Source organism: Cydia amplana, chromosome 9 (assembly GCF_948474715.1).
Source record: "Cydia amplana chromosome 9, ilCydAmpl1.1, whole genome shotgun sequence".
NCBI lineage: Eukaryota > Metazoa > Arthropoda > Insecta > Lepidoptera > Tortricidae > Cydia > Cydia amplana.
Window position 1 is genome coordinate 376,323 of NC_086077.1, and position 22,387 is coordinate 398,709.

Sequence of the window (22,387 nt, forward strand, 5' to 3'; positions counted from 1 at the left end):
AGTTAGTTAATGTGTGTCATGTTTACCTGGTTGGAGATGTAGTTGATGATGTCGGTGGCCATCTGCGAGACCTGGGGGTGGGGTTCCTTCGACATCGACATCAGGGTGTTCCACAGCTTCATGTACACCGATCCAAACCCTGGGTACAAACAATACAATACAGGGTGACATTTTAAGAGTCTCCGGCAAACTCGATTCTCCATACAAACGTGGTTAGCCTTTCATTTAAAAACGACTAGTTAGATTGCTCTGAAACTTTGTACTTACAACAGGATAATGTATATCTAGTTCTGTAATTAGTTAATATAGCTTCAGATATCATTGTTAAAAAATTCAGCGAATTTAATTTTTTCATATAAGAATTGTTTTTGCTCTATTACGTTTGTTTTATAAACTGGAGCTATATAAACTTATTACAGAACTAGATATACCTCATATGATTGTATGTGCAAAGTTTCATTACAATCCAACACGTAGTTTTAAAATGATAACAAAACTCCGTTTGTATGGGAAGGTGAAATTCGGCCGAACTTGCCGGCGGCAACTCTTAACCATACCAGCCATACTCTGCGGAGGGACTTTATAGGTCATACTGAAAAACTTTTACTGAAGCGCTGGTGGCTTAGCGGTAAGAGCGTGCGACTTGCAATCCGGAGGTCGCGGGTTCAAACCCCGGCTCATACCAATGAGTTTTTCGGAACTTAGGTATGTACGAAATATCATTTGATATTTACCACTAGCTTTTCGGTGAAGGAAAACATCGTGAGGAAACCGGACTAATCCAAATACGGGCCTAGTTTACCCTCTGGGTTGGAAGGTCAGATGGCAGTCTCTTTCGTAACAACTAGTGCCCACGCCAATCACTGGGATTAGTTGCCAAGCGGACCCCAGGCTCCCATGAGCCGTGGCAAAAATGCCGGGACAACGCGAGGAAGATGATGAAGATGATGATACTGTTTCATACATTCCGGCTGATGTGATGCGGTTGTGAAATTTGTTTCTCTCAAAACTTCCAGCGAGGGTGTGGAGGAACTCGAGCATCGGGGCCTCCGGCACGGCCTCCTCGGAGCCGGCCTCACGCTCACGCTCGGTGCCGGGGCCTCTGGCACGGCCTCCCCGGAGCCGGCCTCACGCTCACGCTCGGTGCCGGGGCCTCTGGCACGGCCTCCCCGGAGCCGGCCTCACGCTCACGCTCGGTGCCGGGGCCTCCGGCACGGCCTCCTCGGAGCCGGCCTCACACTCACGCTCGGTGCCGGGGCCTCCGGCACGGCCTCCTCGGAGCCGGCCTCACGCTCACGCTCGGTGCCGGGACCTCTGGCACGGCCTCCCCGGAGCCGGCCTCACGCTCACGCTCGGTGCCGGGGCCTCCGGCACGGCCTCCTCGGAGCCGGCCTCACACTCACGCTCGGTGCCGGGGCCTCTGGCACGGCCTCCCCGGAGCCGGCCTCACGCTCACGCTCGGTTTCGGGGCCTCTGGCACGGCCTCCCCGGAGCCGGCCTCACGCTCACGCTCGGTGCCGGGGCCTGCTGGCACGGCCTCCCCGGAGCCGGCCTCACGCTCACGCTCGGTGCCGGGGCCTGCTGGCACGGCCTCCCCGGAGCCGGCCTCACGCTCTCGCTGGGTGCGGGGCCTGCTGGCAACACTCACCGATGGTGGGCAGCGCCTGCTGCGGGCGGCGCGCGGCGGGCGCCAGGCCGCGGCCGCCCGCCACCAGCGCGTCCTGCCCGGCGTCCACGGGGCCGCCCGAGCCCGAGTGCGGAGCCCTGGGAAACAGTTTAACATTCAAGCTTGGTTGGACACTGTTGCCGGGAGATGGAATGAACGTGGCACATACGTTGATTGAAGAAGTTTTAAATAAATAGTTTTGAATAGTTTTTAGGGTTCCGTAGCCAAATGGCAAAAAACGGAACCCTTATAGATTCGTCATGTCTGTCTGTCTGTCTGTCCGTCTGTCTGTCCGTCCGTATGTCACAGCCACTTTTCTCCGAAACTATAAGAACTATACTGTTGAAACTTGGTAAGTAGATGTATTCTGTGAACCGCATTAAGATTTTCACACAAAAATAGAAAAAAAAAAACAATAAATTTTTGGGGTTCCCCATACTTCGAACTGAAACTCAAATTTTTTTTTTCATCAAACCCATACGTGTGGGGTATCTATGGATAGGTCTTCAAAAATGATATTGAGGTTTCTAATATCATTTTTTTCTAAACTGAATAGTTTGCGCGAGAGACCCTTCCAAAGTGGTAAAATGTGTGTGTCCCCCCCCCCCCCCCCCCTAACTTCTAAAATAAGAGAATGATAAAACTAAAAAAAAAATATGATGTACATTACCATGTAAACTTCCACCGAAAATTGGTTTGAACGAGATCTAGCAAGTAGTTTTTTTTTAATACGTCATAAATCGCCTAAATACGGAACCCTTCATGGGCGAGTCCGACTCGCACTTGGCCGCTTTTTTTTGTATCTTTGTGTTTTTTTTTTCAATACTATTGTTATTGCGTTTTTTGTAATTCGACATTTAGAGGCTTTATACATCTCTATGTTAGTTTGATTTGATATTTACGGCTTAGTTGTATTTTATAATTATTGATGTGTTTTTTTTTTGCTGTATGTAAATTCCATATTGACGTGTAAAAGTGCCCTTGTGGCCTATTTGCTGAATAAATGTTGATATTTGATATTGATATTTGATAATGATGAAACATTAAATTGTGAAGAATTGTTAGTTGAAGTACGCTTGATACTGAGATTGAACTTACCTGTCACTTTTCCTCATCCGTTCCTGGATATAAACTGCGATGAAGTGCTGCTCGAATATTAGCACCAGCCATTGAAGTGCTGTCAACAAAAGTAATAAAAATATTCATTACTGATTTTGAAAATAGTTCCTTGTTTAATAGTTTAATTACATTAAGGGGACGGTATATGACGTTTTCGATTTAGACCTCACTTTGTGCAATCAATTTGTTCAATGAATGATTAATAACTGCATTAAATTATACGTAAATCTGTTCACGAAGAAGCCGTGTACCGGCTCTTCACGCCATATTTTTTTTTATTTCCTGTAATTCTCTACAAATCGACACTAAAAGTGTCAAAAAATCAAAATATGGAGTTCCGTTTGAGCAAGACGCATTACAGTTTTGTCTTTGACAGTAATTGAGTTGTTGTGGGATTTTGAAGGCTAGATAACTAAACTACCAGATTATTATCTACTTATATTTTTACTCACAAATACAACACAGAAATTCAATCCCAAATGTAAACTTTCGTATAATTTCCATACATTGACGACATCACTCAAAACTCTTCTTCGAGTCAGATGGCCGTTGGCCTTGCATCGAAGCAGACGTGTACGTCGTCATAGCTCGTTTTTGACATTAATAAAGACATTTCATCATATACGCATACGAAAATGTATACCAGTAGATAAATTGTATTTCATAAAATAGGGTAAATAAATATAATCACGTCGAGCTCCAGTCAAATTTTAAATGTGAGTTGTTGTTATTTACGGGTCGTAACGGTCGAAAACAGCAGTAAATTATCCTAAAACAATACGATTACAATCGAATTTAAGTAACTTGTTCCTTCAAAACCCGCTTAAAATTAAAAAAGTTTAAAGACTCGTTTTACTGATTGGGATTGATTTTCATTATGCTGGTATCAATTTTGCGTCATTATAAAAATGTATATGACTTCTGTACGTCAATGACTTTTGATGTCAATTAATTGTAATCTTGTATTTATGTTAGAGAATATTATATGTTCATTTAAATATTACTCATCTATTAATACGAAGCGTAATTCGTTTAATACCTAAAGACTTGCAGTGTCTACACCTACTTTGTTGACGTTCGTTCCGTCTATGTATGCGATTACGTAACGTGCTGTTCTGATAATCTTCAAGAATCAAGATAATTAATAACGGCAAGACCAGCATTTAGTACCAGCGAGTTTTGCGGATTTGGAGACCGAGATGAAGCTTACAGGCCAATATCGCTGCGGCCTGGCCTGCTTATTGTTATGTGTATAAATCGAATGTTATATTAATTTACTATAAAAAACAATGTTTTATTTCAATGACATTCTGTGCGTAGAGGTATGTATGTTCCGGTGATTATAAGAATTATGTCCACACAATAATCGTGCAAAGCAGAGACTGCATTATTTCTTTACGGTATAAGCGGTAAGGAAAAACTCATTGGTATCCTGGCTCGTACCAATGAGTTTTTCGGAACTTATGTACGAAATATCATTTGATATTTACCACTAGCTTTTCGGTGAAGGAGGAAACATCGTGAGGAAACCTGCATACTCGTAGTGCATACATTTGCGAAGAAATTCAAAGCTGTGTGTGAAGTCCCCAATCCGCATTGGGCTAGCGTTGAGATTATTGTCTATACAGGGTGGTCCAAACCGTGACGTCCAAAAATCGTGGGCTATCATAATGTACCCCATATGTATGTTAGCCGATTTTTCGTACTTTTCAAGTTATGATTTTTTAAGCTTTTAACTTTTCCTATGTAGGTAATATTCTCCGACCGTCCTTAGTCTGGGACCGGTCTGAAAACCAGCGCCGGGCACCTAGGCCCGGCACACGCTGAGACTGGAACCCTTTGCCTAATACAAAGATCTTCTCACTTTTGTTTTGTATATGATAACAACTGTTTTATTTTATTATGTAAGTAATTCTAACTCTATTTTATGTTCATGTATGTGGCAATAAACAATTCTTATTCTTATTCTATTCTTATTCCTATGAAATTCCGGGGTTCCCATACAGAGTGGCTGAAAAATAACTGCATTCCGTTGCCAGGGAGGTGTTGGGATTATACTGAGCAACTTTTATTATGGGACCAACCCCGAAATCGCGAAAAAAAAATTGGCTTTTTATACATTTTGGCTAGTCCATTTTCTATGGAAGGGTAATTTTTTTTCGCGGTTTCGGGGTTGGCCCCATTGTAAAAGTTGCTCAGTATAATCCCAAAATCTCCCTGGCAACGGAAATGCAGTTATTTTTTAGCCACTCTGTATGGGAACCCCGGAATTTCATATGAAAAGTTAAAAGTAAAAAAAAATCATAACTCGATAACTACGAAAAATCGGCTAACATACATGGGGTATATTCTGATAGCCCACGACGTGAGGAATCTAAAAAAAAATTTTTGTACGTCAAGGTTTGGACCACCCTGTATATAGGCTGAATTATTATTATTATTTATAGGCGGTACGGTACCGTTATTATTTATCAATACCGCTTCGTTTTGAAGGTACTATACCTGTTGAAATATAAAGTACGGTACCGGTATAAAATTGCAGCAGGTACAACAATTTTTTATAGGTGTACAGTCAGCTGCAGAGAAAAGGTACCACCCCTGCATACAATCTTCTATGCAGGGGTGACCTGCAGCTGACTGTACCTAAACCATCACTGACCGAGCGTAGGCGAAGGTCTCCGTTTCAGCTTGGGCAAAAATACTTTCGTTTGTTCGAATGTTCTCCTTTGCATATCACATTTCTCAAATATCTCGAGAAAATTTGTAAGCAGGTTCGGTAGTTGGATATAATTACTCGGTTTCTTTTTTTTTTATAAGTTCTAATAGGAAGAGATTGTCATAAAGGACTTAAGCGACAGTAGGGTCTGTGGTACTTAAGACCATTGTGATTATTCGTAGTGTCCGACCGAAGATTCGGTTTCGGTTTCGGTTTCGGCCAGTTTCGGCCATAAAATCATGTTTCGGCCGTAGTTTCGGTTTCGGCCAAAAAACGGCCGAATCTTTCGGCCTGGCCGAAACATACGAAATAGTACTTCGTATTATGAAACTAAACTATGTGACAAAGACCAAAAGTTGGGGAGCAAGTAGGACAACAATATTTATATATACAGAAATTTGTGTTTCGGTCGGACACTAATTATTAGGTACTTACTGATTACGCTGCGCCGCGTGGAACGTGAGGTGCGTTGGGGTAAGTACATACAAATCATTCAAGAAAAAAATCCCTTTTAAGATCACTCGTGTGTCTGCCCCTAATAGACTAATTCAATTGAAATTTGGTACACATTTTTCACATATGACAAAGAGTCGGTGATCCAAAGATGAACTAGTAACGTAAATAAATAAACTTTTAACTTTGCGGCCATTTTTTTGTATCGTGTGATATATCAGATACTAAATTGTAAGATATTTACTAATAATAAGCATTGGTCACGTAAATTATTTTTAGTCTTTTTTTGCAAGTATGAATGATATAGAACATTATTTCAATTATTTTTAAAATTAAGCCTATCCAAAGGCGACTTGGAAGATGTGTCATGGGGATCTATATTCGTTGGGTGAAAAACAAGTTTTTTTGTCTAATTATCGTTTAAAACACAATCGATCGGCAATAACGCGGGCACATAAAACAAAAAACTTCTTTTTTCACTCATAAAACTCCTTAAACCTAATAAGAGCTAAACAAAAACAAGTGCGAGTCGGACTCGCATTCTAAGGGTTCCGTATATTAAGTCCGTCTCACGCTTGACTGCACATTTCTTATAGATTTTCCTGACATATATAGGTAAAGAACTACTTTGTGTATTTTTTTCAAAATTTTAGATCCAGTTGTTTCGGAGAAAGTGGGCGAAGAATGATCATTTTTTGCCTATTTTCATGAATAACTGCTGAACTATTAATCCTAAAATTATAAAAAAAATATATCTTTGAGATTCTTACAATGAGCTCTTTTATTTGATATGTAACACTATATAGTTTAAAAAACATATTTTTTAATTTTTTCATTTACCCCCCCCCCCCAAAAATGGCTACCGTATTTCAAATTCTCTAAAATACATTTTATTTACGTTACACGTCCATCTTTGGGTCACAAATTTACATTTGTGTGCCAAATTTACATATGTGTGCCAAATTTCAACTGAATTGGTCCAGTAGTTTCGGAGAAAATAGACTGTGACAGACGGACGGACAGACAGACAGACGCACGAAGAATTATATGTATATGCACTTATCCCAACGCACCTCTCGTTCTACGCTGCGCGGGGTTCATTGCCGCTCCTACCGCCGTAAGTTTAAGTACAACTACATCATCAAGGCTACGATCGAAGATAATCAGTTTAGCACTGAAATAATAGCGGTGGAATGCCAGTATAATATTTAATTATTTATTTTAATTTTATAAATTTAATAGCAAAACAAATAGCGAATATACGATACTCGTACAAGTAAATCTGTAAAGATCTTAGGGGTACATCAGCCGACATATATTATTAAATTTTATTTTGTCGGCCTTAATTACATTTCCACCCTGCCGAAACTTTATTTATTTAAATTTTTAATTGAATTGATTTTTCGCCTTATGAATAACCGTATAGAGTAGTAAATAACATTTTACATCTGACTTAATGACATCTGGGTTTATTCGGTTTAACTTTACAAAACGCGTATCTCGACAAAGCCATAATATGCAGAAAATAGTTAACAATCAAATGAATTAAGTTAGAATTTAAATACGTCACGTGTGACATGAACAGACAAGGAGAGCAAGATTTAATGTATTGTTTCTCTTTCTTCTTTCAATGGAACGTTTTTACAGTTTCTGTTCCTCAAAAGAGGTCAGTGGTTAACACTAAACTCAAAACGCTATCTTAAAAAAACTTGATGGGTCAATGACCTGTCCCAGTAAAGTGAGGTAGTGTGCGTGAAGTGCGCTTGTGTGTGAAATGGGGTAAATTGACAGAATCTGAAAATTTACCCACCTCTACCGTCACCTTAAATAGACATACATAATTTTTTATATTAAAATAAGTTTCGTCTTTTTTTTCGTCGCTAAAATAACAATAATAACAAATCGGCAGCGCCAACGCCGAGTCCAAGATACACGGGCCTTTTGGACGGACGGTGTGCCGCGCCTTGGCCACGCTAACCATAGTAACCCGTTCAGTAGCCTGACCCGTGGTTTTCACGGCCGTTTATCTCTTATGTACTGTACATACCGTGCAGGGTCTCCGCTCGCACTAGCGGGCTGGCGTCGTGGGGGAGGGCCCTCGCCAGCTCGGCGCCGACCTGCTGGTCCAGCGCGTTGGCGTGCTCGGTGCCGGCCGCCACGCACGTGCATGTACTGTACATACCGTGCAGGGTCTCCGCTCGCACTAGCGGGCTGGCGTCGTGGGGGAGGGCCCTCGCCAGCTCGGCGCCGACCTGCTGGTCCAGCGCGTTGGCGTGCTCGGTGCCGGCCGCCACGCACGTGCATGTACTGTACATACCGTGCAGGGTCTCCGCTCGCACTAGCGGGCTGGCGTCGTGGGGGAGGGCCCTCGCCAGCTCGGCGCCGACCTGCTGGTCCAGCGCGTTGGCGTGCTCGGTGCCGGCCGCCACGCACGTGCATGTACTGTACATACCGTGCAGGGTCTCCGCTCGCACTAGCGGGCTGGCGTCGTGGGGGAGGGCCCTCGCCAGCTCGGCGCCGACCTGCTGGTCCAGCGCGTTGGCGTGCTCGGTGCCGGCCGCCACGCACGTGCATGTACTGTACATACCGTGCAGGGTCTCCGCTCGCACTAGCGGGCTGGCGTCGTGGGGGAGGGCCCTCGCCAGCTCGGCGCCGACCTGCTGGTCCAGCGCGTTGGCGTGCTCGGTGCCGGCCGCCACGCACGTGCATGTACTGTACATACCGTGCAGGGTCTCCGCTCGCACTAGCGGGCTGGCGTCGTGGGGGAGGGCCCTCGCCAGCTCGGCGCCGACCTGCTGGTCCAGCGCGTTGGCGTGCTCGGTGCCGGCCGCCACGCACGTGCATGTACTGTACATACCGTGCAGGGTCTCCGCTCGCACTAGCGGGCTGGCGTCGTGGGGGAGGGCCCTCGCCAGCTCGGCGCCGACCTGCTGGTCCAGCGCGTTGGCGTGCTCGGTGCCGGCCGCCACGCACGTGCATGTACTGTACATACCGTGCAGGGTCTCCGCTCGCACTAGCGGGCTGGCGTCGTGGGGGAGGGCCCTCGCCAGCTCGGCGCCGACCTGCTGGTCCAGCGCGTTGGCGTGCTCGGTGCGCGGCCAGCAGCCCCCGGCCGCCACGAACGTGCCCAGCGCGAATGCGCACGCTGCGCGAACCTGAGAACAAACACCAAGTTTTAAGTCCAAATCTGTGTAATGACTTTTAACTATTTGAACGCTATACCTGTCAGTTGTGAGCGGCGCATCATCGTGAACCTTATCGGAATGCATGAAGGTTGATATTGGGCTGTAGCCGCGCACGTCAGTTGAAATTATGCACGCCCACTGTCGCAGATAAAACTACCTGTCCCTCATTAATTAATACAGTTTGAAAAGGCGAGATATTGTGGCGCCCCTCCCGTGCCGGGCCTCAGCTACCTCAGGGTGCGGCTCGCGCAGCAGCGGGTACAGCTTCTCGTGCGCCAGGTCGCGCACGCCGGCCCAGCGCGCCGCGTCGCAGCCGCGCCACAGCCGCCCCAGGCACACACGCCCACTGTGCCGGGCCCCAGCTACCTCAGGGTGCGGCTCGCGCAGCAGCGGGTACAGCTTCTCGTGCGCCAGGTCGCGCACGCCGGCCCAGCGCGCCGCGTCGCAGCCGCGCCACAGCCGCCCCAGGCACACACGCCCACTGTGCCGGGCCCCAGCTACCTCAGGGTGCGGCTCGCGCAGCAGCGGGTACAGCTTCTCGTGCGCCAGGTCGCGCACGCCGGCCCAGCGCGCCGCGTCGCAGCCGCGCCACAGCCGCCCCAGGCACACACGCCCACTGTGCCGGGCCCCAGCTACCTCAGGGTGCGGCTCGCGCAGCAGCGGGTACAGCTTCTCGTGCGCCAGGTCGCGCACGCCGGCCCAGCGCGCCGCGTCGCAGCCGCGCCACAGCCGCCCCAGGCACACACGCCCACTGTGCCGGGCCCCAGCTACCTCAGGGTGCGGCTCGCGCAGCAGCGGGTACAGCTTCTCGTGCGCCAGGTCGCGCACGCCGGCCCAGCGCGCCGCGTCGCAGCCGCGCCACAGCCGCCCCAGGCACACACGCCCACTGTGCCGGGCCCCAGCTACCTCAGGGTGCGGCTCGCGCAGCAGCGGGTACAGCTTCTCGTGCGCCAGGTCGCGCACGCCGGCCCAGCGCGCCGCGTCGCAGCCGCGCCACAGCCGCCCCAGGCACACACGCCCACTGTGCCGGGCCCCAGCTACCTCAGGGTGCGGCTCGCGCAGCAGCGGGTACAGCTTCTCGTGCGCCAGGTCGCGCACGCCGGCCCAGCGCGCCGCGTCGCAGCCGCGCCACAGCCGCCCCAGGCACACACGCCCACTGTGCCGGGCCCCAGCTACCTCAGGGTGCGGCTCGCGCAGCAGCGGGTACAGCTTCTCGTGCGCCAGGTCGCGCACGCCGGCCCAGCGCGCCGCGTCGCAGCCGCGCCACAGCCGCCCCAGGCACACACGCCCACTGTGCCGGGCCCCAGCTACCTCAGGGTGCGGCTCGCGCAGCAGCGGGTACAGCTTCTCGTGCGCCAGGTCGCGCACGCCGGCCCAGCGCGCCGCGTCGCAGCCGCGCCACAGCCGCCCCAGGCACACACGCCCACTGTGCCGGGCCCCAGCTACCTCAGGGTGCGGCTCGCGCAGCAGCGGGTACAGCTTCTCGTGCGCCAGGTCGCGCACGCCGGCCCAGCGCGCCGCGTCGCAGCCGCGCCACAGCCGCCCCAGGCACACACGCCCACTGTGCCGGGCCCCAGCTACCTCAGGGTGCGGCTCGCGCAGCAGCGGGTACAGCTTCTCGTGCGCCAGGTCGCGCACGCCGGCCCAGCGCGCCGCGTCGCAGCCGCGCCACAGCCGCCCCAGGCACACACGCCCACTGTGCCGGGCCCCAGCTACCTCAGGGTGCGGCTCGCGCAGCAGCGGGTACAGCTTCTCGTGCGCCAGGTCGCGCACGCCGGCCCAGCGCGCCGCGTCGCAGCCGCGCCACAGCCGCCCCAGGCACACACGCCCACTGTGCCGGGCCCCAGCTACCTCAGGGTGCGGCTCGCGCAGCAGCGGGTACAGCTTCTCGTGCGCCAGGTCGCGCACGCCGGCCCAGCGCGCCGCGTCGCAGCCGCGCCACAGCCGCCCCAGGCACACACGCCCACTGTGCCGGGCCCCAGCTACCTCAGGGTGCGGCTCGCGCAGCAGCGGGTACAGCTTCTCGTGCGCCAGGTCGCGCACGCCGGCCCAGCGCGCCGCGTCGCAGCCGCGCCACAGCCGCCCCAGGCACACACGCCCACTGTGCCGGGCCCCAGCTACCTCAGGGTGCGGCTCGCGCAGCAGCGGGTACAGCTTCTCGTGCGCCAGGTCGCGCACGCCGGCCCAGCGCGCCGCGTCGCAGCCGCGCCACAGCCGCCCCAGGCACACACGCCCACTGTGCCGGGCCCCAGCTACCTCAGGGTGCGGCTCGCGCAGCAGCGGGTACAGCTTCTCGTGCGCCAGGTCGCGCACGCCGGCCCAGCGCGCCGCGTCGCAGCCGCGCCACAGCCGCCCCAGGCACACACGCCCACTGTGCCGGGCCCCAGCTACCTCAGGGTGCGGCTCGCGCAGCAGCGGGTACAGCTTCTCGTGCGCCAGGTCGCGCACGCCGGCCCAGCGCGCCGCGTCGCAGCCGCGCCACAGCCGCCCCAGGCACACACGCCCACTGTGCCGGGCCCCAGCTACCTCAGGGTGCGGCTCGCGCAGCAGCGGGTACAGCTTCTCGTGCGCCAGGTCGCGCACGCCGGCCCAGCGCGCCGCGTCGCAGCCGCGCCACAGCCGCCCCAGGCACACACGCCCACTGTGCCGGGCCCCAGCTACCTCAGGGTGCGGCTCGCGCAGCAGCGGGTACAGCTTCTCGTGCGCCAGGTCGCGCACGCCGGCCCAGCGCGCCGCGTCGCAGCCGCGCCACAGCCGCCCCAGGCACACACGCCCACTGTGCCGGGCCCCAGCTACCTCAGGGTGCGGCTCGCGCAGCAGCGGGTACAGCTTCTCGTGCGCCAGGTCGCGCACGCCGGCCCAGCGCGCCGCGTCGCAGCCGCGCCACAGCCGCCCCAGGCACACACGCCCACTGTGCCGGGCCCCAGCTACCTCAGGGTGCGGCTCGCGCAGCAGCGGGTACAGCTTCTCGTGCGCCAGGTCGCGCACGCCGGCCCAGCGCGCCGCGTCGCAGCCGCGCCACAGCCGCCCCAGGCACACACGCCCACTGTGCCGGGCCCCAGCTACCTCAGGGTGCGGCTCGCGCAGCAGCGGGTACAGCTTCTCGTGCGCCAGGTCGCGCACGCCGGCCCAGCGCGCCGCGTCGCAGCCGCGCCACAGCCGCCCCAGGCACACACGCCCACTGTGCCGGGCCCCAGCTACCTCAGGGTGCGGCTCGCGCAGCAGCGGGTACAGCTTCTCGTGCGCCAGGTCGCGCACGCCGGCCCAGCGCGCCGCGTCGCAGCCGCGCCACAGCCGCCCCAGGCACACACGCCCACTGTGCCGGGCCCCAGCTACCTCAGGGTGCGGCTCGCGCAGCAGCGGGTACAGCTTCTCGTGCGCCAGGTCGCGCACGCCGGCCCAGCGCGCCGCGTCGCAGCCGCGCCACAGCCGCCCCAGGCACACACGCCCACTGTGCCGGGCCCCAGCTACCTCAGGGTGCGGCTCGCGCAGCAGCGGGTACAGCTTCTCGTGCGCCAGGTCGCGCACGCCGGCCCAGCGCGCCGCGTCGCAGCCGCGCCACAGCCGCCCCAGGCACACACGCCCACTGTGCCGGGCCCCAGCTACCTCAGGGTGCGGCTCGCGCAGCAGCGGGTACAGCTTCTCGTGCGCCAGGTCGCGCACGCCGGCCCAGCGCGCCGCGTCGCAGCCGCGCCACAGCCGCCCCAGGCACACACGCCCACTGTGCCGGGCCCCAGCTACCTCAGGGTGCGGCTCGCGCAGCAGCGGGTACAGCTTCTCGTGCGCCAGGTCGCGCACGCCGGCCCAGCGCGCCGCGTCGCAGCCGCGCCACAGCCGCCCCAGGCACACACGCCCACTGTGCCGGGCCTCAGCTACCTCAGGGTGCGGCTCGCGCAGCAGCGGGTACAGCTTCTCGTGCGCCAGGTCGCGCACGCCGGCCCAGCGCGCCGCGTCGCAGCCGCGCCACAGCCGCCCCAGGCACACACGCCCACTGTGCCGGGCCCCAGCTACCTCAGGGTGCGGCTCGCGCAGCAGCGGGTACAGCTTCTCGTGCGCCAGGTCGCGCACGCCGGCCCAGCGCGCCGCGTCGCAGCCGCGCCACAGCCGCCCCAGGCACACACGCCCACTGTGCCGGGCCCCAGCTACCTCAGGGTGCGGCTCGCGCAGCAGCGGGTACAGCTTCTCGTGCGCCAGGTCGCGCACGCCGGCCCAGCGCGCCGCGTCGCAGCCGCGCCACAGCCGCCCCAGGCACACACGCCCACTGTGCCGGGCCCCAGCTACCTCAGGGTGCGGCTCGCGCAGCAGCGGGTACAGCTTCTCGTGCGCCAGGTCGCGCACGCCGGCCCAGCGCGCCGCGTCGCAGCCGCGCCACAGCCGCCCCAGGCACACACGCCCACTGTGCCGGGCCCCAGCTACCTCAGGGTGCGGCTCGCGCAGCAGCGGGTACAGCTTCTCGTGCGCCAGGTCGCGCACGCCGGCCCAGCGCGCCGCGTCGCAGCCGCGCCACAGCCGCCCCAGGCACACACGCCCACTGTGCCGGGCCCCAGCTACCTCAGGGTGCGGCTCGCGCAGCAGCGGGTACAGCTTCTCGTGCGCCAGGTCGCGCACGCCGGCCCAGCGCGCCGCGTCGCAGCCGCGCCACAGCCGCCCCAGGCACACACGCCCACTGTGCCGGGCCCCAGCTACCTCAGGGTGCGGCTCGCGCAGCAGCGGGTACAGCTTCTCGTGCGCCAGGTCGCGCACGCCGGCCCAGCGCGCCGCGTCGCAGCCGCGCCACAGCCGCCCCAGGCACACACGCCCACTGTGCCGGGCCCCAGCTACCTCAGGGTGCGGCTCGCGCAGCAGCGGGTACAGCTTCTCGTGCGCCAGGTCGCGCACGCCGGCCCAGCGCGCCGCGTCGCAGCCGCGCCACAGCCGCCCCAGGCACACACGCCCACTGTGCCGGGCCCCAGCTACCTCAGGGTGCGGCTCGCGCAGCAGCGGGTACAGCTTCTCGTGCGCCAGGTCGCGCACGCCGGCCCAGCGCGCCGCGTCGCAGCCGCGCCACAGCCGCCCCAGGCACACACGCCCACTGTGCCGGGCCCCAGCTACCTCAGGGTGCGGCTCGCGCAGCAGCGGGTACAGCTTCTCGTGCGCCAGGTCGCGCACGCCGGCCCAGCGCGCCGCGTCGCAGCCGCGCCACAGCCGCCCCAGGCACACACGCCCACTGTGCCGGGCCCCAGCTACCTCAGGGTGCGGCTCGCGCAGCAGCGGGTACAGCTTCTCGTGCGCCAGGTCGCGCACGCCGGCCCAGCGCGCCGCGTCGCAGCCGCGCCACAGCCGCCCCAGGCACACACGCCCACTGTGCCGGGCCTCAGCTACCTCAGGGTGCGGCTCGCGCAGCAGCGGGTACAGCTTCTCGTGCGCCAGGTCGCGCACGCCGGCCCAGCGCGCCGCGTCGCAGCCGCGCCACAGCCGCCCCAGGCACACACGCCCACTGTGCCGGGCCCCAGCTACCTCAGGGTGCGGCTCGCGCAGCAGCGGGTACAGCTTCTCGTGCGCCAGGTCGCGCACGCCGGCCCAGCGCGCCGCGTCGCAGCCGCGCCACAGCCGCCCCAGGCACACACGCCCACTGTGCCGGGCCCCAGCTACCTCAGGGTGCGGCTCGCGCAGCAGCGGGTACAGCTTCTCGTGCGCCAGGTCGCGCACGCCGGCCCAGCGCGCCGCGTCGCAGCCGCGCCACAGCCGCCCCAGGCACACACGCCCACTGTGCCGGGCCCCAGCTACCTCAGGGTGCGGCTCGCGCAGCAGCGGGTACAGCTTCTCGTGCGCCAGGTCGCGCACGCCGGCCCAGCGCGCCGCGTCGCAGCCGCGCCACAGCCGCCCCAGGCACACGCACGCCCACTGCCGCAGCAGCCACGACGGGTCCGACAGCTGCTCCAGGCATATGGAGATCATGGAGCCCTGGTCAACAAATTACACTTTATACATTGAAATAGATGCCATATACTAGTGACTTCAAATTCGAACCGGCGTCATGACCCGGGCAGCCTATAGGTCTAGGGCGTAATTTATATATAGTAATGTGATTATGTGACCTACTTGAAAGAAACACAGTTCAAAATGTTTGATAAACTATTGGATTTGTTCCCAAAGTTGTAAATAACAGTTTAAATTTCAAATGTTCATCTTTTAACTCAAGGAGAACAGATGACGTTGTATGGTTTTCAAACTTTAGATGTCTTAATCATTATGACTAAAATGCATTACATGGCGACCCTGTCAACTGTAGTCTTATTTCCTTACCTGTTGCGCCGCTTCTTGTCCCGCGGAGTAGTTGTCCACGATTCCGGCCAGAACGTACGCCGCCAACGTTCGGTGCTCGCTCTGTAATGGACGGACATGTTACAGACTGAAACATTTTTGGTGGCCTATGAGGGGTTATGTATAAATATGAGTATACACCAAATTTTTTGTAGGATGTATAGGTAAACCAGAACTTTGGGAGTATTGTCAAGAGGGCGCTCGTTTTCAACTTTATATAGCAACAATTTGTATAGTGGGGACAATGGAAATTGGCAGATGATTTTTGTTTTATTCCGACAACTTTAATAAGTGCGAAGTTTGATGTTTGGATATTTTTTCGGTTTTTACGCTTAAATGGCTGACTCGATTTAGATAAACGCCGCCCTTCGCTAGCAATCCGTGATACCGATGCATGCGATACACCTAATACACAAATCAAATTATTACAAGACATCAACCAAATCGTGACGACCTGACTATAGTGACATTTGTCCATAAGTTTGAAACTTACCCGTCAATTCAGATGCTAATTTCGTTATGTTTTCTAATGGAAGAAATTTCTCTCCCGCACGTTTTTTTTCAATAAATAACTATATACACTATTTACAACTTTTTTCTCTGTAAAATCTAAAACTTTCGGCATGATTATTGCAGTCTAATAATGATTCACACGAAACTAGACAAAGCAATGTTTACATTGTCAATATTGACAACTATCATAGAGGGTAGATGTTGCCTATTATTAAAATTGTTGCCATTGCTAGAAATTAGTACCAACAAATTTCCGTAACATGGCGCACCCTCAATAGATCCTGGTTCACCTATAGTTAATTTCAACATATGGATAAGGGTTGAAAACTACCCTTTATGTTGTCAATTTTATCAACAAAAATGTTCAATAATCAATAACTAAGGGTTGTGGGCACACTCACGTCAACGGTAGAATCTGCCAGGATCGACAGGAAGTATTTGTGCCCTTTTGCGTTCACCAGGTCCACTTGGCAACTCTGAAACAAAAAAAAAACATAAATACCCTTCAATAATAAAAAAACGTGGGGGTAAAACCGGCAGCCTAGTAGCGTGCAGCTTCTAAACCGGAACTTAAGGGTTCGAAGCCTGGCTTGTACTGAGTTTATCTGAATATCGTTTAATATTTATTTAGCAGTCGCTTTTCGGTGAACGTAAATATCGTAGGATCCGGACTAATTCCTAAAATATTTAGTCCTAGAGTTATAAAGTGTTTTGTCGATTTCAGTCCCCGTACTATACCTACCTAGCTGTATAGCCCCTCATTAGTTGCAATAAATAATGTTTAGAAGCCAGACGCGTTTGCTTTGAGATTCACCTGCAATCGAAATTGAACCTTATCCCGTAAATAACAGTGACATAAAATAATAATAGTGCGTGTTAGTGTTAATACGTAAACACTAATAGTGTTTACGTTAATTCTTAGGATCAATTTTCTGAGTGCACTGCATGCTTCTAATTCCCAGGGACAGCAGTGGCAAAAAGCTGGGACAACGTCAGGAAAAAGTAAAAACTCTTTATTTCTCATCTTCAATAAAGGTAACAAACTGCTCGTACGAAACAAGAAGCAGTTGTTAGGCTGCGTTTCCACCAGAGACGTGCCAGGATGAGTGGGAAGGGATGTGTTCGTTAAGAGCCAATAGAAAATTACCGACTAGAGCTGCGTCGAGCGATGATAGGTAAAGTGTCATTCTATGAAACTTTCTATGTAAACAAACTGCCATATTGAAATCGTCTCTGAATGTCAATTTACTAGTGACTTTTGTTTACATAGTTACCAAGTTCCATAGAATGACACTTTATATCATCATCTTCCTCGCGTTGTCCCGGCATTTTGCCACGGCTCATGGGAGCCTGGGGTCCGCTTGGCAACTAATCCCAGTAATTGGCGTCGGCACTAGTTTTACGAAAGCGACTGCCATCTGACCTTCCAACCCAGAGGGTAAACTAGGCCCGTATCGAGATTAGTCCGGTTTCCTCACGATGTTTTCCTTCACCGAAAAGCGACTGGTAAATATCAAATGATATTTCGTACATAAGTTGCGAAAAACTCATCGGTACGAGCCGGGGTTCGAACCCGCGACCTCCGGATTGCAAGTCGCACGCTCTCACCGCTAGGCCACCAGCGCTTCTATAGAATGACACTTTATATGAATTAATCTAATGGTTCTTAACAAACCCATTCATTCTCGTATCTAATGTATGTTCGCACATCTCTGGCGGAAACGCTGTCTCAATTGTTTTATTAACAGATGGGCAGTAAATAGGGTCAAGTCCGTCGGTGTGTTAGGAGTCAAACTATTCAACTCGTTACCTGCCGACATCAGATGTGCCCCTAGTGACGTCACATTTGCTAATAAAATCAAAAAGATATTAGTAGAAATGGCCTGCTACACCATCGACGAATTTTTCGATAAGGTCATCGATCCACGCACACAATGTAAATAAGTAAATAGATCATAAGTTATTATTTATTGCATTTTTCTAATGTCTCCATTGTACCTGTGTACTTGGATTTTCAATTTGTAATAATGAAATTGACATTTGTATTGAAACGATTGTATAATTTACATTTAGTTAAATGTAATCCAATCGTATGTAACAGGGATGTTGCGAATATCCGCATCCGCATCCGCAACCGCGGAACTTCCGCACTATTTTCAACATCCACATCCGCATAAAATCGATGCGGATTTAATGCGGATGCGGATGTGGAACAGGTCGGTACAGGAACGTCTTAGCATCGGCGTAAGTGCTAGACTGCTAGGTAATTTAGTCATTAACCAAAAAACCTATTAGAAATGAGCAGTCAAGCGTGAGTGGCACTTAATGTACGGAACCCTTGGAACGAGAGACCGACTCGCACTTGGCCGGTTTTTTAAAATAGAAATTACTAAAATGTAATATTTGACGTTTTTTATGGTACTATCTTGACATCCGCATCCGCGGATGACAAAAAATCGGCATCCGCAACATCCCCGGTATGTAACAAATCTTGACGTGTAATTACTTTTATCAATAAAAATATGAATGTGAAATTAGTCACCGGGTCTTGGGCTATGATCTTGGCCCAGATGTACACCATGGAGGCCCTCAGCTCGTGCGCGGAGGCCTGTAGCAGCTTCAGCATGTAGGGGAAGATGCCGACGTGCAGCACGGCGCGGACGGCGGCGGGGCCTAGCGCCAGGAACCGGCACAGGGTCTGCAGCGCGCGCACGCGGTGCAGCGTGCTCAGCAGCACCTGCAGCACCATGGGCAGCTGGTCGGGCGGCGGCCGCGACCACAGCCCGCCGGTCAGGGAGTTGGCTGCAACCAAATATGTAGCTTACAAATAAATAAAACCGGCCAAGTGCGAGTAAATACAAATACAACAAATACAAATACAAATAATTTATTGAGAAAAGTATAGTACAGTGGTTGCTCTTAAAGACTAAGAATTTATAAAGACAAGTGATTTACAAATGCCTGAACTAGGATTCCCTGTGTTTCAGGCAGCGAAGGACAATATTAACTATTTATTAATTATTCACTTAATTATAAACTATAAGTAGTACACAATATAAGTCTTATTACCTAAACAAAAAAGTAGATTCTTAAGTATTAAATATCAGAATACAGTAGGCAGTAGGTAATCATTTTACGACTATACAAATATTACAAGATAAGCGTTTGAAAACCTAATCCGACTTAACTCCTTTATCAAAGTCTTTTGAAATGGTACTAATGGTAGTCTGATGTCTCAACGGGGTATCATAAACTCCAAAATCGGCTCATTAGTTTTGTCGTCAAATACATACATATTTACATACATAGACCGTTAAGAACATAACTTTTCCCGTAGCCGGATAAAAAAAACCGGCCAAGTGCGAATCGGACTCACGCACGGAGGGTTCCGCACCATCAACAAAAAAAATAAAAAAGCGGCCAAGTGCGAGTCGGACTAGCCCATGAAGGGTTCCGTATTTAGGCGATTTATGACGTATTAAAAACTACTACTACTTCAAACCAATTTTCGGTGGAAGTTTACACGGTAATGTACATCATATATTTTTTTTAGTTTTATCATTCTGTTATTTTAGAAGTTACAGAGGGGGGGACACACATTTTACCACTTTGGAAGTGTCTCTCGCGCAAACTATTCAGTTTAGAAAAAAATGATATTAGAAACCTCAATATCATTTTTGAAGACCTATCCATAGATACCCCACACGTATAGGTTTGATGAAAAAAAAATTTTTTGAGTTTCAGTTCTAAGTATAGGGAACTCCAAAAATTTATTGTTTTTTTTTCTATTTTTGTGTGAAAATCTTAATGCGGTTCACAGAATACATCTACTTACCAAGTTTCAACAGTATAGTTCTTATAGTTTCGGAGAAAAGTGACTGTGACATACACGGACAGACAGACAGACAGACATGACGAATCTATAAGGGTTCCGTTTTTTGCCATTTGGCTACGGAACCCTAAAAACGGTCACCCATCCAAGTACTGACCCCGCCCGACGTTGCTTAACTTCGGTCAAAAATCACGTTTGTTGTATGGGAGCCCCACTTAAATCTTTATTTTATTCTGTTTTTAGTATTTGTTGTTATAGCGGCAACGGAAATACATCATCTGTAAAAATTTCAACTGTCTAGCTATCACGGTGCGTGAGATACAGCCTGGTAACAGACGGACGGACAGCGGAGTCTTAGTAATAGGGTCCCGTTTTTACCCTTTGGGTACGGAACCCTAAAAAACCGGCCAAGTGCGAGTCGGACTCGCGTTCCAAGGGTTCCGTACGTTAAGTCCGACTCAAGCTTGACTGCACATTTCTAAAATTTAGCTTAATAGCATCGTTTGATTCATTTGCATAAGTTTCTGCTTCAAAAAAAAAAGAAAATTAATAAATTATTTCCACTGAATTTATCAATTTCTTGCACGTATGTTCTGTGTAGGTGTACATCATTTCAATTTTTAGGGTTCCGTACCCAAAGGGTAAAAACGGGACCCTATTACTAAGACTCCGCTGTCCGTCCGTCTGTCCGTCCGTCCGTCCGTCACCAGGCTGTATCTCACGAACCGTGATAGCTAGACAGTTCAAATTTTCACAGATGATGTATTTCTGTTGCCGCTATAACAACAAATACTAAAAACAGAATAAAATAAAGATTTAAGTGGGGTTCCCATACAACAAACGTGATTTTTGACCGAAGTTAAGCAACGTCGGGCGGGGTCAGTACTTGGATGGGTGACCGTTTTTTTGCTTCTTTTTTTTTGCTTGTTTTGCTCTATTTTTTGTTGATGGTGCGGAACCCTCCGTGCGCGAGAGACTCGCACTTGGCCGGTTTTTTTTGTATTGACAGGTTCGTTTTCGGCCTCGTCTCCTGGAGGGCTTGGTTACTTTTCCGTAGTATAAAACTTACATTTCCCGAGATCCAGCCACACTTGGAACGCCGTCAGCTGGTCCCTGAAGAACGGCGAGTGATGGTAGACCCTGGGAGAAGGCCCCAGCATGGCGGGCAGCTGTGCCAGCGCGAGGTCCAGGGTTTGGTCCCAGGCCGCCCACAGCGCGTGCTGCGCGAGCGAGGGTAGCGGGGGGGACGATACTGGGGTGCAGTTGTATGATCTAGAAGAAATTATATGGTCAACCGCTAACAGCTAAGCGCCACTAGCACCATCCCACTACCCTGAGGTTAAGCGGTTAAACCGTTTACCTAGTGTCAAATTGTACTGGTAACCATGGTAACTCCAGGTTTAACCGGTTAATCCTGGATTATAGTTCGGTTTTTTAGCATTAGAAAGAACTTGAAAGAAGGTAAGCGATCTTGAAATGTCTTTTAATTGAAAAACGCTTTTTAAAAATCAGTAACTATTACTTATGAAAGCAGAAGAATATAAATGATCGTATTAGATTCATAATTGTTACATATTTGCCGTAACTTATTTTTTTAAATGTGTTTTTCAATTAAAAGACACATCAAGATTGTTTACCTTATTTCTAATGCTAAAAAAAACGACCTATAGTAGGTTATTGCAAGTGGTGCTAAGAACAATAATTGAGAAGGCCTTATGGGAAGTAGTCAGCGCCGGCACACAGCAGATATTTGTAATAAGAGCAACTGATATGTTTTGTAGGCATTTAAATGTGCCTGTGATTTACTGATGTGCAACTTGCAGAAATTTCCCGAGAGTTTGGAAAGTTCTGGATAATTACAAAGGACTTTTGTGTTGATGTCTTTTTTTGGGTACTTTACGTCGGCACATCAGTGCGTTGCCTTCTTGCTGCTTTTTTCAGATCACTCTAAAAATTCTTCAAAAGCGACAGAAAATCATCCAAAGCGTTTTTTTTTTTTTTTTTTTTTTTTTTTTTTTTTTTTTTTTTTTTTTTTTTTTTTTTTTTTGCGCGCGAAAAGCGAAATTTGTATGTCTACATCACATATACAGATGACGGAAGGCATACCTCATAATCCGATCAGCAAGTAAGAAGTTCCGGCACAGGCTGGCCGTGAGGAGATCAGCTCGGAACAGCTGCTGGAACAGCTCCGGAGGTAAAGAGTTCCAGGCGATGGTGTCCGTGATGGCGGTGAAGATCCAGTTCAGCTCGCCGAGCATCGTGCGCCGGTCGGTCACCTGGCCCGGGATTCTGAAACCAACATAATAGGCTACATGACTAATTTTTTTTTATGGTATCAATCGATCGGGTTAGTTTTTAGGATCAAATGTCTATATGGGACCCATTGCATTAAAGTAACACAAAAGTCAGAAATTGTAGTCAAAGTCCGACAGTCGCACTTCACTCGCGAAACGCCCTATACAAAACGGACAGAGGCCGTGACGTCATCGCCCATCTGGACCGCATCGCCCGTATGGACAAAACAAGAAAATTGCGTTTTTGTCGGTGAAATATTGCGTTTATGTATATAGTTGCTATACAATATTTTTTTGGATGAAATG

At 51.5% G+C, this 22,387-nt stretch overlaps 1 protein-coding gene across 1 annotated transcript in view; it reads right to left on the reverse strand.

Annotated features, from left to right (window-relative positions):
* The window catches only part of LOC134650787 (regulatory-associated protein of mTOR), a 70,824-nt gene that overhangs the window by 38,695 nt on the left and 9,742 nt on the right, over positions 1–22,387 (reverse strand). The window contains 10 exon segments of the mRNA XM_063505720.1: positions 27–139; positions 1,649–1,764; positions 2,765–2,843; positions 8,947–9,109; positions 14,906–15,082; positions 15,425–15,505; positions 16,357–16,431; positions 18,498–18,757; positions 20,857–21,059; positions 21,894–22,076. Of these exon segments, the coding sequence (XP_063361790.1) occupies positions 27–139; positions 1,649–1,764; positions 2,765–2,843; positions 8,947–9,109; positions 14,906–15,082; positions 15,425–15,505; positions 16,357–16,431; positions 18,498–18,757; positions 20,857–21,059; positions 21,894–22,076 (1,450 nt within the window).